Source organism: Balaenoptera physalus (assembly GCF_965194825.1).
Source record: "Balaenoptera physalus genome assembly, chromosome: 10".
NCBI lineage: Eukaryota > Metazoa > Chordata > Mammalia > Artiodactyla > Balaenopteridae > Balaenoptera > Balaenoptera physalus.
This window is the reverse complement of record NC_138889.1, coordinates 23803748-23819187: the sequence shown is the minus strand read 5'-3', so window position 1 is coordinate 23819187 and position 15440 is coordinate 23803748. Positions and strand designations below refer to the sequence as shown.

The following is a 15440-nucleotide window of genomic DNA, read 5'->3' as shown; positions in this document are numbered from 1 at the left end:
CAGTTAGCAATGTACTATCATTTATTGGCTTATCAAAGGAGAAATGCAGGTGCTGTGGAAATGTAACTAGTTGGGGAGAAAAAAATAAAAACACAGAATGTTAATGCAATATTTAGGTAATAGAATGTGGAATTTCAAATCTTAAAAGAGATGTTCACATGACATTGCCAAAGAGAGGATAGAGATGATAGTGCCATATAAACGTAAAGACTTTATGGAGGAGGCAGGAGCATAGCCTGTAATTGACATTGGGTAGATTCTGTGTAAGTAAATAGATTGGTGTGGGATGGAATTCTTTGTGACCGGAGCACAGGTAAGGGCTCTGACTAGTGTCCTAGATTAGGAAGTCATGGATATGAAGGTGATTGTTCATGCAAGAGGAGTTGAAGCACCCGAGAAAATGAGTATAGAGAGAGAAAAGTAGAACCTTGCTTTTGGGAGCTAGGACCATGGTAGGGCACACGGTGAGGTAGGGAAAAAGAAGCCTAGAAAGGAGCACTAGGGAAACCCCCAGAAAGGAACATCTGAGCCAGGGAGTCTAAAGAGGAAGGAGCAGATGCTTTGTGTCAAGTGCAACAGGAAGACAAAGGGAGATGAAGCTTGTGGAAAGATACGGGGTTTGGCGGACAGGAGATTCCTGGTACCTTAGATCAGTCTTAATAGCTTGATGTTAGGCCTTAAGGAAGAAATAGTGAAGGCAACACACATATGCTGTTGAGACTTGCTTGAGGAATTTAAGTGAAAGGAAGAAGAACAAATATTACATATTACATTTTGGAGAAATATTACATATTGGAAAGGGATATATCAGAATTGAAGTGAAAGTTGGTAATATTATTTTATTACTAAAATCTTAATAAATCGTGGAAGGGAGAAATCAGTATTTATTTGGCAGGGTGGGAGTAGGGCAATAGGGTACATTTACTTACAATTAATATATTTTAAACGTCCATTACACATAAATACGTGTAAAATGGAGCTCATTCCGAATACGAATATTTATATTTCTTGTGCACTGTGGGATGCATCTCACTCTGATGAGTCCTGTGAAGAGATCACATTTTTTATTTTTTGAGAAGACATCCTTTCATGTACCAGCTTTCTTCCCTCACTGTAATTGCTAGAGACATTTTATTCTCAGTTCAGCATGAGGTATGTGTAAATCTGACCTGTTTCAGTTTCTAGTCTAAGTATGTAACTCCCCACTTTCTGTTTCTCTGTTAGTTTACCTATTGCCTTTGATTTGCTGGTCATGAAGCACAGATGGAAGAGTTTCTTTCATTGGTCGCTGGTTGCCCTAATGATCTTTCTGGTGAGTTTTCTTTTTATCTTGTTTTGTTCTAAAGTTGTAATGAAAGCAACTTCTGATGTGGATGGAAAAGAGAACATTAGGAATTGATTCTGTTTTTCATTCTGAAGTTTATCCTATTAGCATTGTGAGAATGTTTCCAGAGCAAAACTCTACAATTGCTATATATTTTCTGCTCTATTTTAGGTGCCTGTGGTGGTCATTGACAGCTACTATTACGGGAAGTTGGTGATTGCACCACTGAACATTGTTTTGTATAATGTCTTTACTCCTCATGGACCTGATCTTTATGGTAAGGCCTTATGAAATTAGGGAAGAGTTAGGGGATAGCTTAATTTGCCTCAGCTTTGAAATTTTAATTCAGCTGCCACATTTTATCAAATATAGCCTTTCTTTGCTGGTAATGTTTTCTTATTTAAAAATAAATGACATTTGAACATAGCACAGTGATGATATATAGCCACTAAATATTTTTCCTTGATTAATGTGATGTTCAGACCTGGCTTTCTTAGTCCTGCTGCCTCTTATTCTCAGTTTCAGAGTAGTGAGGACTGTTGGGTATGCTTTGGGTTTTGATGCTACTCGTTTAAAATTAAGTTACTTTTTCCTCTTCTCATTAGAAAATCAATATGATAACAAAAATAAGAAGATCATTCATAATCCCATCATCTCCAGATAGCTATTGTTAACACCTTGGAAAATATTCCTCCAGACATTTTCTATACATTTGGTATAACATTTAGAATTACTTTTTCTTTTTTTAATTTGTTTTACTTTAGTATTATGCATTAGGGGAGAAAGTTTAGAAAATCTGTAGACAAAGTGTAGCAAATGAGAGTGAGGTCAGCATGAGAGGGTGGATAGTTTGGCCAGTTTAGGATTAAGAGGGGAGAAAAGGGAATGCCTTTAGTCTGGGGTTGATTCTCCAATTTCCATCCATCTCCACCCCTCCCCTGATGGTTTTTTTTTTCCCAGCCAGCCCTTGAGCCTGTTTTGTTTTTTTTGTTTTTTGTTTTTTTGGGGTTTTTTGTCCCGTGAGGGCATTTGAGTTAGTGACCACTACAGAGGGATGAGCTAGAGATCTTTCTAATCAGATCAGCCAAGTCAGTAAACATTTTATGAGACAGTTTCTCTTTAAATAAGTATACTTTCTTCTGCCTTAATCTTTTGAAGGTCTTAGAGCATTCTGTATATGTGACTGTCTTGGGCTCTGCTATGAAGCAGGTTAATATTATTTCTGTGTCTCTTATCAATTTAACCCACGCCCATCACTTTTCTGTGCCACTTTGCCAATAGAACCAACAGATTGACTGAGGAGAATTAAAGTAAGCATATGAATGAGATTTAATTGGGCCTCCTGGGATTTGGGGAATGTTGTCATTTTAGATGGCGAGTAATAGGTTAAAAATAAACAGTGTTTTGTTCAGTGAATTGAATCCACAAACTGCATAGTTAGAGAATAATTGCTAAGTGAAGGAATTTTAAAAGGCTCTTTTATGTGGCTCCAAAGATCGCTGAGACTGTGAGAAAAGGCCCTAATCTTAAGCTTTTGCCTCTAGATGTCTCCCTTTATCTAGGGAGAGTTGCATGTTTTTAATTGCCCATTGTTCTAGTTTACTTGTAAAACTTCAGTTGATGCTACAGGACAATAGAAGGGGGACTGTCCTCCTAGATCCAGATTGCATATTAGAACTTGATTTACATGGAACCTATTGGAAACATAATATACATTATATATAGGTGAATAAATTGTGTTAATTTGAGTTTAATTTTGAAAAGTTGGCTTCTCCACCTTTTAAATGGGTTATTACATATTGATATTCTGACTGTTTATTTATAAATAAAACTTTGTGTGAGAGTATATGAAAGTTTCATAATTTTTATAGTCCTCTAGATTGATGAGGATTTTACATCTAGAGATAAGCAGGTTGGTAGGGAGAATAGGAAAGAAAGAATAAATTCTAACCTAAGTTTATGTTTCTAGTTTAACAGTGGGTAGGTTTTGGGATCCAGGAGCAGTGGCCAGTCTTTCCCTGGATGTTGGCATCTGCTGTTCATTTCAGCCAGTGTTTTATGGGGAAGAGTCCTTGGGTCTCTGTTCTGCCAACTTTAGTGAACCTGGGTTAGCTTCAGTTCAGATTTTGCTATTTTGGATGTGCAGGAACTGATCACTTTCCTAGTGATAGAAAAAGCTTTGTTGGGACAGAGGGAATTGTCGTACTGGGTATCAACAGGACTGAGTGCGGGGCTGTAGTCAGCCAGACTTCAGGGGGTTGTTCCTTGATGGTAGAATTTTTGTGCTTGTCCCTCATCTTTGACAAATTTTCAGGGGTGTCTGATTTCCATGTTAACTCCATTTTGCTTTAGCAGACTTACGGAGAATGTTTCTTCCATTTTAGGAGTAGGTAGTCTTTGTGTATTCTAGGTCTTCAATAAAGATTTCTCATGAATGAATGAATGAACAAATTCTGGAGTACCCATCAGATTACATAAATGCCCTGATCACTATTATGTCCTAGAACTATTTTGTCTAGACCTGTTGTGGTATGCTAGGTTGGGATTATCTTGATACAAATTAAGAATAGAGGTAAAAGTAGTACTTTACCATTGTCAGCTAATTTTATTGTAATTGTTGAGTCCATTCAGTAAATATCAAAGACTTATATGCTGTACAGTTGTCAGACAGCCTGTTTTTTGTCATGGAAACTCTTTCACTTGTTTGGCACTTTTTGGCATTATTTTGACTATTTTCTAAGAGTCTCCTACTTAAAGTGCTTTGTTAGCTATGGTAGGCACATAGTTTTTTATCTGAAAATTTAAAATGCGTTGTGCTGATAGTTTTTGCATACATCTAGTGTTGTTTCTTACATATAAGAACATAATAAGCCTATAAATACTTCTTGAATGAATGGATAAATGACTTCAGCTAAAGAAACATTGAATCAATTGCTTTTGAGCATTTATCATGTGTCCTCATAGAATTTACTGTCTAATAAGGCTGCAGACACATGAATAGATAATTACAGTCCAATCTGTTATGTGCTACAGTGGAAAGACAGGGAATCAAAGGAGCAAGTTCACCTGGTAGTATCAGGAAAGACTTCTTAGAGGTAGTGATCTTTGAGCTGAGCCTGGAAGGAAGAGAAGGAGTTTGCCAGGTAGGCACCATGCGGGTACATTGTAGAAAAATAGAATTTCAAGTGTAGGGACTGCTGAGACAAAAAGATTGAATATTGAGTTCCTTTTTAAAAACTTAAAGTAGTTTTACAGCATTAGCTGAATTTTAGGTAGGAACTACACAGGCATGAGCAAGATAATTTAAATCTCTCCATTGTGATTGTAATAATGGTCCCCAACTTATGATGGTTCAACTTAGGATTTTTTTTTTTTTTTGACTTTATGATGGTGCGAAAGCAATACACGTTCAGTAGAAACCATACTTCGAATTTTGAACTTGGATCTTTTTCCAATAGGCGGTATGATACCTCTCGTGATGCTGCACAGTGGCAGCAAGCCATACCTCCCAGTCAGCCACTCCATCATGAGGGTAAACAGTGCAAACTCTTACAGCCATTCTTTACCGGCAACCATTCTGCTTTCACTTTCAGTACAGTAGTCCATGAATTACATGAGACAGTCAACACTGTGTTATTAAATAGGCTTGGTGTTAGGTGATTTTGCCCAACTGTAGGCTAATGTAAGAGTTCTGAGCATGTTTGAGGTAGGCTAGGCTAAGCTATGATGTTCGGTAGGTTAGGTGTATTAAATGCATTTATGACTTACGATATTTTCAGTTTATGATGGGTTTATCAGGACTTAACTCCATCATAAGTCAAGGACGATCTGTAAACATTTATTCTCTCTGTTGTTTCTGGTTTTCAAAGGGACCTTTCTATACTTTCTTGGCCAGATAACATATATTAATGACACACTGCAGACCTGGGCTGACTCTTGACTTTTGAAGCCAAGGGAAAGAAATAGTTTTCACAAGTATTACTTGGACGAGGTAAAGAATACTTGGCATTTAGGAAGTTTAGAGTAGTGTAGACATAAAGTTGCAAAGTTGTAGGGAAAACATCTCTATAGGGTCAGAGATCAAGAGGTGAAATTTAGTGTTGCAAAAGGGAAAGTGACTGGTCTTGGCACTGATTTTGCCTCTTTCCCTTGTAACATCTCACGTTCTCAGATGTTGAGGTTAAGTCCTTTTGTGTGTGAGTGAAGAGCAGGGCTGCTGTCTGATGAGGAGGACACAGGCCCGGGGAAGGTGTGGGAGGGCAGGTGTAAGAAACGCTCTCCCCTCAAAAAGAACAGTGGGTCTGCTCAAGGATGCCGCTCGGTAGCCTAGGAGGTGATCCCTGCCCGTTTGTGTGTTTCATCAAATCTGTCAGGTCACAGGACAGGAGATTTCAGAAGCTAGGGGCTGGTGTCCTCTCTCAAAAGGCCCCCAGTTTTCCATTCCGGCGGCAGCGGCAGAGGGTGAAGCCCCAGAGGAGTCTTCTGGGGAGCGCTCAGGGTCGCCTGCCAGCCACAGCTGTCCCAGAGCCTTCCCTCTTTTGTTAATCATTTCTGTTGAACCTGGGTGGCTTTTTCTTCGTGGTGGTGCAAATTTGACATTTATAAGGATGATTTACTATAATTTAGTTCCTGGAGTTCTGTAAAATTGTAGGCCTATAAAATGGTTCCCCTTCATTCAATCTGCGGAACAATAAACATTATCCCCTCTTCTTTTAGCCTCTTGCAAAGCTCCCTTTAGCTCGTTTGAATGAAAGGAATTGAGGCACTTTCCATAAAGAGGGAGATAGGTGAGTCACTCCCTGCAAAGACCCTGCTTCCAGCTTCCTTTCACCTTTCATTTTGCACCAGTTAAATGCTTAGCTTGTCATTCTGACACACTTTTTTTCTGCATAGTTCAGCTTTGATATTTTCTGAGAGCAGCGCTGAATACCTCCCTGGAAAGAGATGAAAGTTTTTACTCTTTGAAGGCAGATGCCTCATCAAGTAGGGGAGGACACTGGCTAACAGAATTCACTATTTTTGTCCCCTTTTGCTCTTGTTTTTAAGACTGTTGTCAACTTGAACCTTCCCAAATCTTGACTTATCCCCCGATTTTTACACCATCCTTCAGGGAAGTAACAGTCTTACGAAATGTTCACGGCCTAGCTGTGAACTTGATCTATGAGCTCCTAACACATAAAAATAATTGAGTTTACCAACTTAATGCTTCTGGTTCCACATCTCAGAGTACAGCGTACCTTGGTAAAAAGATACCCCTAACCGGAGGGCATAGTACGTTGTGGTAAAGACAAAAAGACTAAAGAGCTTTCCTGAAAAAACATATATTTACAAAGATCAAAGAGGAAGAGGCTTTTTTCTTTTGATGTTTAGCATCTGTGATAGATGATGTGGAGAGTGATCTCCTTTCCTCTAGTCACTCTGGTCTTTCTTCTCAGGGTCAGATTTCCAGAATTTTGTAAAGAAAAAGGTGGGTCAAGGTTGATAGCATTGCCACCACACTGGCAGTCAGGAGGGGATTGTGCAAAAACTTAGCTCTCTGGAAACTGGATGTCTAAAGAACTCAATTTAGGAAATGTGTTGTTAAATAGTAATTAGAATCCAGAGAAGACTTGTATTTCTGTTTTGAAAATAAAACCATCCATTAGTTTTCTATAACCCAAAAGGTTATTTGTAGAGAACACGAGATATAAATGTCTCTAATGAGCTTGGCCTGGGACAAAATCTCTGTTCCTGAACAGTCCCTATCATTGTATTTAGACAGGAAGGAGAGAGCTTTCCCAAAAGGTGACCCACGATTGAATTTGAGTCCTTCCTTAGGGTCCCCCTCTTCCTCTTCCTCCTCCCTTAGATGTTTCTAGCATTAAGGGTTTGGTTTCTAATCTTATTTTGCTGTGCAAGCTGCAAAAATGTCAGGCTTTTCTGCCTATTTCTCTGCCTTCTGATTACCCTTTTAAGCAATGCTGATTGCAGGAAATTGCTGTGGTGCAACGCGGGTGTCACAACACACAGTGATTAAAACCCGCATGTGTCATTCACTGCCTGATTGAAGTAATCACATGGAGGGGAAGAGCAGATGAAAAACCTGCTAAATGTGCAGAGGGGGGCTTTTTCTCATCATTTGAGTTTAAGGATTTTGAGTTAAAGCATCAAAACTTGTGTGAGTAAGGCTTGTGTTTTCAGTCATTTTGTTTCATTCTGAATCCCCAAAACTTATGAGCAGGGTCTGGGTCTCTGAACATGGTTTTCCTAAGGAAAACAAGTTGTTAACTTTTTACGGAACACAGGTCCCCTGTATACACACTATCAAATAGTGGTTGAGTGTATCAAGGGGAAGGATGCTAGAATGTAACTAGGAGAAACAGGTGGGAAGGAAATGGGAAAGGCCCTAATAACTCAGCCCTGCAAGACTGCAACCCACCCCGCCCGCCCTCCCCCAACCCCTGTGCCCCTACTTCACGTGCCAATTCAAAGTCCAGGTTGTCACCTGGGCTTCTGACTGACCAGCTGTAGATTAGTAGTCCCAGCAGCCCCCTCCTCAGGTTCAATCAATTTGCCAGAGTGGCTCCCAGAACTCAGAGAAACATTTACTTGTGTTTACCAGTTTATCATAAAGGATACAAGCCAGGTGGAAGACATGCGTAGGGCAGGGTGCGCGGGAAGATAATGTGGCACTGCCGTGCTCTCTGGGTGTGCCACAGCCCCGAGTGCTCCTCTGCCTGTTCACCAACCCAGAAGCTCTCTGAACACTGACTGTCCTTTTGGATTTTCATGGAGACCTCATTACATAAGTACCATTGCTTGAATCATTGGCCACTGTTGATGAAACCCTATTGCCAGCCCCTCTCCCCTCCCCAGAGAAGGGGACGACAGGACTGAAAGTTCCAACCCTCCTGTCACTCGATTGGTTCCCCTAGCAACTAGTCCTCATCCTTAGGTTACCTGGGGGCTTTCCTGAAGTTCCCTCATTAACAGAACAAAAGACACCTTTATTACTCTCACCACTTCGGAAATTACCAGGGTAATTTTAGGAGCTTTGTACTAGGAATGGGGGTGAAGACCAAATAAATACTTCTTATTATAAATCATAGTGTCACCACTAAGCTATTTATGTTATTTGGTGGTTGTGAAAAGTATTAGTTCCGTTTGGGCTAGATATAGTGGTCATGATAGAAAATACAGCTAAATATTTGAAACCTGATTTCTAAGAGGGGGGCGGCTTGTGGACTCTCATACACATGAGGCACTGGATCAACGTTACTTGAACAAAGAACAGTATGAGTCAAGCGCTGTAATAGGTACTGGAGGCATCCACTAATGATTTCTTGTCTCGTTATCTCCCTCAGGTATAGAGCCGTGGTATTTCTATTTAATTAATGGATTTCTGAATTTTAATGTAGTCTTTGCTTTGGCTCTCTTGGTCTTACCACTGACTTCTCTTATGGAATACCTACTGCAGAGATTTCATGGTGAGTGGCATAACGGATGATAGACTTGGTGGGGGCGGGGGGAGGGAAGAGAAGTAACAATGGGTACCAAGAAGTGAAAAAGAATCTACTTACTTTATTCTCCATTTTCTTCCTATGGAAATGGTTGGTTTATTGCATTTTCCATTTGTGTTCGTAGATTATTTAACTTATGTTGTTAACCTGTGTGAAAGTTTGGTTAATAATTGCAAGTGAGGAAGTCTGTATGATTTACAGAACCACCTGGGGAGGCAAAAACATAAAATCTTGGGAGATAAGCCTATATGAGTCTTCTGTTTTTTAAAGAACTGTGTGTTGGCATGTAAGATTGCTTAAGATAATCAATGCTAGAGGCAAACATTCTCTGGGAAGTTCAACCAAAATTTTGAAAACTAAACCATATAGAGCTTCCCCCAAATTTGATGCTTGTTCTGATTCTGTATTGCACAGCCAGTGTTTTCTCAGGTTGTCATGGCCCTGGATATGTAGTGCCCATAGTTTCTTTCATGGAAGACAGATCTGAGCAGAAATGCATCTGAGCTTTGGAAGGAGGTTTAACTTCAGACTTTTTAGTCTGATTTGGATGCCATATGATCCCTCAGTACCATTCCCCATTCTGCTTTTCTACTATTAATGGTTTATAAAGACTTCACTGTGTTCAAAGAATATGAAAGCAGCCTTCAGAGTCACTTCTGTTTTGTTTTAGGACTTTCGTTGTAACATAACCATGATGCCATTATCCTAACAAAATTAACAGTAATTTCTTAATATCATCTAATACCCAGGTAATATTTAGATTCCTACATTGTCTGAAAAATAGCTTTTTATAGTTTTTTATAGTTCTTTATAGTTTGTTTGTTTAAAGCAGGATCTGAACAAGAGTCATATAGTGAATTTGGTGTTATGTTTCATAAGCTTTTTTAGAGGTTCCCCCTCTCACCTTTTTCCTCCTGAAGATTTCTAAAGAAACCAGGTCATTCATCTTGCATAGTGTCCCACATTTGGATTCAGCTGTTTGTCCCCTCGAGGTATTAATGTATTCCTCCATTCCTTGTATTTCTTAAGGATCATTTTTTCTTTTTTTTTGGAAAGTAACTTTTTCTCTGACTATGAAAATAATTTATGCTTGTGGAAAATTTGGAAATGCTTGTGATGTAAGTATAAAAACAGTAAAAATAAAATAAAAATAGTATATTAAGCTGTTCTCTAAAGTATGAATCCAATTTTGGTTTAAAAGTGTGTAATGTATCCACATGTCCACCTAGTAACTAGTCCCCATCCTTAGGTTACCTAGGGGCTTTCCTTTATACTTTTTAAAATACTTTTTTAGTACTTTTCTTCTGTTTTTTTCTTTATATTTTTTGTGTACTTTATAATGGAAACAATACTTTTTCAAAGGAAGAAACATTAAGAAATAAAAATAATAAAAGAAAAAAACGTAGAAAAATATAAAGAGGCAGGAAAGGAATTACCCATTATCTCATCATGTAGTACAACTGTGGTTATAATTTTGTACATTTTATAGAGGACATTTCAAAATTTTAGGCCATATTTTTAAAATGTATTCGTTAGCTTTTAAGATACAGAAGAGGAAAAGATTGTTTACTTGTAGAAGGTAGATTTTTTTTCTTATGATGAAGAAAATTCCAACCTAAAGTACATCCTGGAAAGGTATAAGTCCTAAATTATAGCCTAAAATCTCATGATAAAATCTTAGAGTGAAAAGTTTAAAAGATAAGCTTGTTATCGCAGTTCAAGAATTTTTATTCCTAAAGAGTTTCTGCAAAAGCACGGATAACTACGGAGCACGGTTAAACATTGCTAAGTTGGGCTTTGATGACAACCCTGATCTTTTCATCTAAATTTGCTCAGTGTAGACATAATGGACACCAGGGGGCGCTGTCTATCTACCCTTGGCCAGTGATTCCTACGCACTGCTTGTTGTCACTAGTATAAGCCCAGTAGGGGATGCCTTCGCTGTGGGTTGCAGGTTTATCACTCAGTGTTCATGTACCTAACCACAGGAACCTTCCAGTAGGTGCTTAGGTCTTAGTTTTCATTAAATTCCTTGAATTCTTTCACATGCTTTTAAGTACATCTTGGCTTTAATTTTGCGATACAGAGTGGATGGGTACTGCAGAACAGGAGAGAAAACTTGATCAGTAAACTTCCTTTAAGAGTGTTTTTATATTTGCTTTGAAACAAACTCTGTCATTTGTAACTTGATGAAAACCAGTGATGGGTTTGAGAATCCTACTTTTTTCCTTTTCTTTGATCTATAGCTATTTGGTGTATAAGTAAGATTAATGCAGTAAACAGAACATAGGAATTAAAATCCAAGAAATGAATTTATGTTACGCTTTTGGTTAATCTCAGGAACCTTTAGTCTTAGTGTCAGGACTCATTAGAAAGACAAATCTGTTTTTTCTTCATCCAGTGTAGAAATTATTAAGCTCTATTACCCATTCACCTGTTCTAGCTAAATCCAGTATTGTGCCTCCCTTTAAATGTTGGACCTCTTGGGAGAGCTAAGGACTATATACCTCTTCCTACTTGACTCCTTTATTATATCAGAGAAAGTGTGAATACAAGAATTGAAACATTTTATTGGGTGCCCTAGGGTATATATCCCAGTTTGAGATCAAGAGAACATTGAAACTAAACATGCTGTTTTGTTCTAATATGGTGAAAGGTGGATATTTTTCTGTCTTACAGTTCAGAATTTAGGCCACCCATATTGGCTTACCTTGGCTCCAATGTATATTTGGTTTATAATTTTCTTCATCCAGCCTCACAAAGAGGAGAGATTTCTTTTCCCTGTATATCCACTTGTATGTCTCTGTGGTGCTGTGGCCCTTTCTGCACTTCAGGTGAGTTTCAAGGAAATGTATATCTGCTTCATTCTGTTTCACTTTAAATCATTCATAAAGCTTATAGGCAAATTACAGAATGCTTCCACCTAAGATATTTTATCTGTACATTAAACCTGATACAGATCATATTATAAAGCTTTATGTATTGATTGCTTAAATGTTGCTTTGACTCTTATTTGCTGATTACATATTTGCAGTGTTAACTTGTGTGTTAGTTTGTCTCTGTTGCCAATAAGAATCCAATTGCTATGAAAGGAATTTTTTTAAGTCACTGAATGGGCCTAGCACAGAACGGTGGAACCACAGCAGAGCTAATGGAAGGTCTACTCTTCCACTACAAGACCTGAATGAAACTGGCTCAAGTGTTTGGGATTACAGCAGGCAGTTAGCGATGTGGGACACTTTGTAATCCTGGCTTGAAACCTGTCCAGGTCAATTCCCTGTCACAACTCATCTTGAATATCTCTGTATTTATGGCTTCAGAAGCGCCAGACTCTGTTTTTTTTTTTTAACCTCTGCTACCATTTGCAGTTAGCAGAAAAAGAATAATTAGGGTGATAGGTTTTTTTCTTAACAGATTTATGTTAAGATATAATTCACAAACCATAGAATTTACCCATTTAAAGTGTATGATACAGTGTTTTTTAGGCTATTCACAGATCTATGTAAGCATCACTGCAATCAATTTTAGAACATTTTCATCACCTCAAAAACCCTGTACCCTTTAGCTGTTGTAACCCCCCTCCCATATCTCCTCAGCCATAAGCAACAGCTAATCTACTTTGTATCTCTATAGATTTGCCTATTCTGGACATTTCATATAAATGAAATCATAAAATATGTGGTCTTTTGTGACTGACTTCTTTCATTTAGCATAATGTTTTTATTTTTATCTTTTTAAATAAATTTATTTATTTTATTTATTTATTTTTGGCTGTGTTGGGTCTTCGTTGCTGCGCGTGGGCTTTCTCTAGCTGTGGCGAGCGGGGGGCTACTGTTCGTTGCGGTGCGTGGGCTTCTCATTGCAGTGGCTTCTCTTGTTGCAGAGGACCAGCTCTAGGTGTGTGGGCTTCAGTAGTTGTGGCACGTGGGCTCAGTAGTTGCAGCAGGCGAGCTCTAGAGTGCAGGCTCAGTAGTTGTGGTGCACCGGCTTAGTTGCTCTGCGGCATGTGGGGTCTTCCTGGACCAGGGCTCGAATCCACGTCCCCTGCATTGGCAGGCAGATTCTTAACCACTGCGCCACCGGGAAGTCCTAGCATAATGTTTTTAAAGCTCGTGCATGTTAGGATGATAGTTTTAAAAAATAATTTTAATTATAAATGTAACTGAACTTTATTGCAGATAATTTTTCTTTTACCACTTTCTAAATCAGTCCTACTACCCTAACAAAATCTCCTTCCAGCATTTTTGCCGATCGTATAACAATCTGTTATGGTTGTAATCTAAGGTTCATGTAACTTTACATGCCTCTTAATATAATTATAACATTCTCTATATTGCCATATCTATACCCATCATTTTAATAGCAATATAATATTCTAAGGTGGATATAATATACAACATTATTATGTAATATATAATATATTGAATTGGTTATATATAATGATTAGATATGATTTATGTTAAAGTTTAGATTGCTCACTTATTTCAGTATTATAAATAATGCTAGGGTAAATATCTTTGTTTAGGTATTTGGATTGTTTGCTTAGGAGAGATTCCAGAAAATGTGAAAGGGGTTCAAACATATTTATGGCACTTGTTATGTATTGCAAAATTGCTTTCCAAAAGTAGTTTCTAGTCTAGGAGGGAAAGAAGGAAAGATAGAAATCTCATGGGAAGGTGTTCAAAGGCTGCAGAACTCATGCAGGTGTGTATATATTGTTAGTGATATTCATCTAGTTTGTGAAGTAGTTTAGCAGATAATTAACAAAATTTTCCTAATATTCTATGAGAGGAATTCTTTTTTCTTTTTGTTTGGTCATGGGACATTTTGTTGTTACTAAAAACTTGGATGAAAACTTGTTAGTAAGGAAAGTGAAGGTTAATAACTAGTTATATCAGCATAGATTGAGATACTTCATATATCAAAGAAAACTAGGAAAAGCATTTTTGTTTAAGTATTTTTAAAAAATAAATTATTAGGACTTTAAGCATTAGGGAAGTATCCAAATAATTTTCCTATGAAGCTAGTGAGATTTCATTCTTGGCAAGCCCTCTGGCTAGGCTGATCTACAGACAATTTAGCAGAATTTGCTTTAATCTGATAATTTGGAGTGGGTACTTCACTGTTTGCTACTGCTCAGACCCTTGGTAGAACCTCTTTTTCTGCTTTCTTCCTCTCAGTTATGATGATGTCTTGTGATTATGTATATTTTGCAAGGTGTATCTTCTTTTTTCAATAAAGTGTTCTTTTCTTCTAGAAATGTTACCACTTCGTGTTTCAGCGATACCGCCTGGAGCATTATACTGTGACATCGAATTGGCTGGCGTTGGGAACACTCTTCCTGTTTGGGCTCTTATCTTTTTCTCGCTCTGTGGCACTGTTCAGAGGTAGATGTACTGAGAATATCTTAACCCGTACTCGCAAGGCACTATACCTTGGGTTTTGCTTGACCCATGATTGTTTAATACAATTCAGCTTAAGCTGCGGGGGGAGGACTTTTCTACAGGGAGAACCTGTGGACTTCATATTAAGATTGGGATGTGACTTCTGTACCTTAGGATTGAAGAGAAGATTAAGAATTCCTTTTAGTGTGATTAACTATAAACGTCTTCTCTATTCTTACTAATTTTTTTTCCTTTTAAAGGATGAATTAAGGAAGCCTTAAACTTAGGATGCAAATTTGGGGCTCAAGTCCCATGATTATATTCTTTCTTATAACCATTATTTGGATCCAGAATATTGAAATGTGCTCAAAGAATGTGAAATTAAAAAGGGGGAAGGGTATAGAGAAGGGCAAGAAGGCGAATTATTTCCCGCAAAAATAGGGCCTCTGCTTTAATCATCTTCCTAACTGTAGAGGCGTTTTACACCGTAGAGTGGGCTTCCTGCTGGGGTTGCGGTGTACCTTTCACATGGATCACAGTGGGACATTAACATGCATTATAATTAAATGCCAGAATCTCATCTCCCTCATCTTTGGCTTTCACAAACCCTTCTCCCTTCCAGGGTATCATGGGCCCCTTGATTTGTATCCAGAATTTCACCGAATTGCCACAGACCCAACCATCCACACTGTCCCGGAAGGCCGACCTGTCAATGTCTGTGTAGGGAAAGAGTGGTATCGATTTCCCAGCAGCTTCCTTCTGCCCGATAAGTAAGTTGCCCTTTAATTCTCAGAGTTTTAAATCAAGGTGTAAAAATAGCAATTCTGTGGCAATGTCTTCTTAACTTTTCCTTCATTTTAGATTTTGCACAAGTTTTTGAATGACTTTCCATCTCAGAGAGCTGTGGGGCCTGTTCTGAGCACCCACGGCCTGTGTGTGGTCGAATGAGTGCTGTGTCCGGTAATGCCCCCTGCACTGCCCTTAACCACAGAGGTCTGGGGACGTCTGAAGACGTTTTGGGCTCTGGGCTCCTGCTAGTGGCTCTTCCTGAGGATTCATATTTAAATTTTTATAATTAACTGATATTAATCCACTTTCAGAAGTGGTTTAGAGACTCTAGGTTTCTAGAGTGTTTTTAGAGAAGCCATGTTTGTCGTCCGACAGCAGTGAACGTTCTCTACCAATGTATGGACACTGGGAAAGCTGTGGCTAAGACCCCTGTACCACTTTCCT

General features: G+C 38.5%; 1 protein-coding gene across 8 annotated transcripts in view; it reads left to right on the top strand.

Annotated features, from left to right (window-relative positions):
* Nucleotides 1–15440, top strand: part of ALG9 (ALG9 alpha-1,2-mannosyltransferase) — a 100289-nt gene that overhangs the window by 19228 nt on the left and 65621 nt on the right. For all 8 annotated transcript variants that reach the window (XR_014267988.1, XM_082476882.1, XM_082476877.1 and 5 more), the window contains 6 exons: nucleotides 1225–1312; nucleotides 1496–1601; nucleotides 8668–8790; nucleotides 11503–11657; nucleotides 14081–14210; nucleotides 14830–14977. Coding sequence is in view for 7 of the 8 variants with exons in the window: in XM_082476882.1 (XP_082333008.1) it covers nucleotides 1225–1312; nucleotides 1496–1601; nucleotides 8668–8790; nucleotides 11503–11657; nucleotides 14081–14210; nucleotides 14830–14977 (750 nt within the window). In the remaining variant the exon portion in view is untranslated. The remainder of the gene's footprint in view (nucleotides 1–1224; nucleotides 1313–1495; nucleotides 1602–8667; nucleotides 8791–11502; nucleotides 11658–14080; nucleotides 14211–14829; nucleotides 14978–15440) is intronic.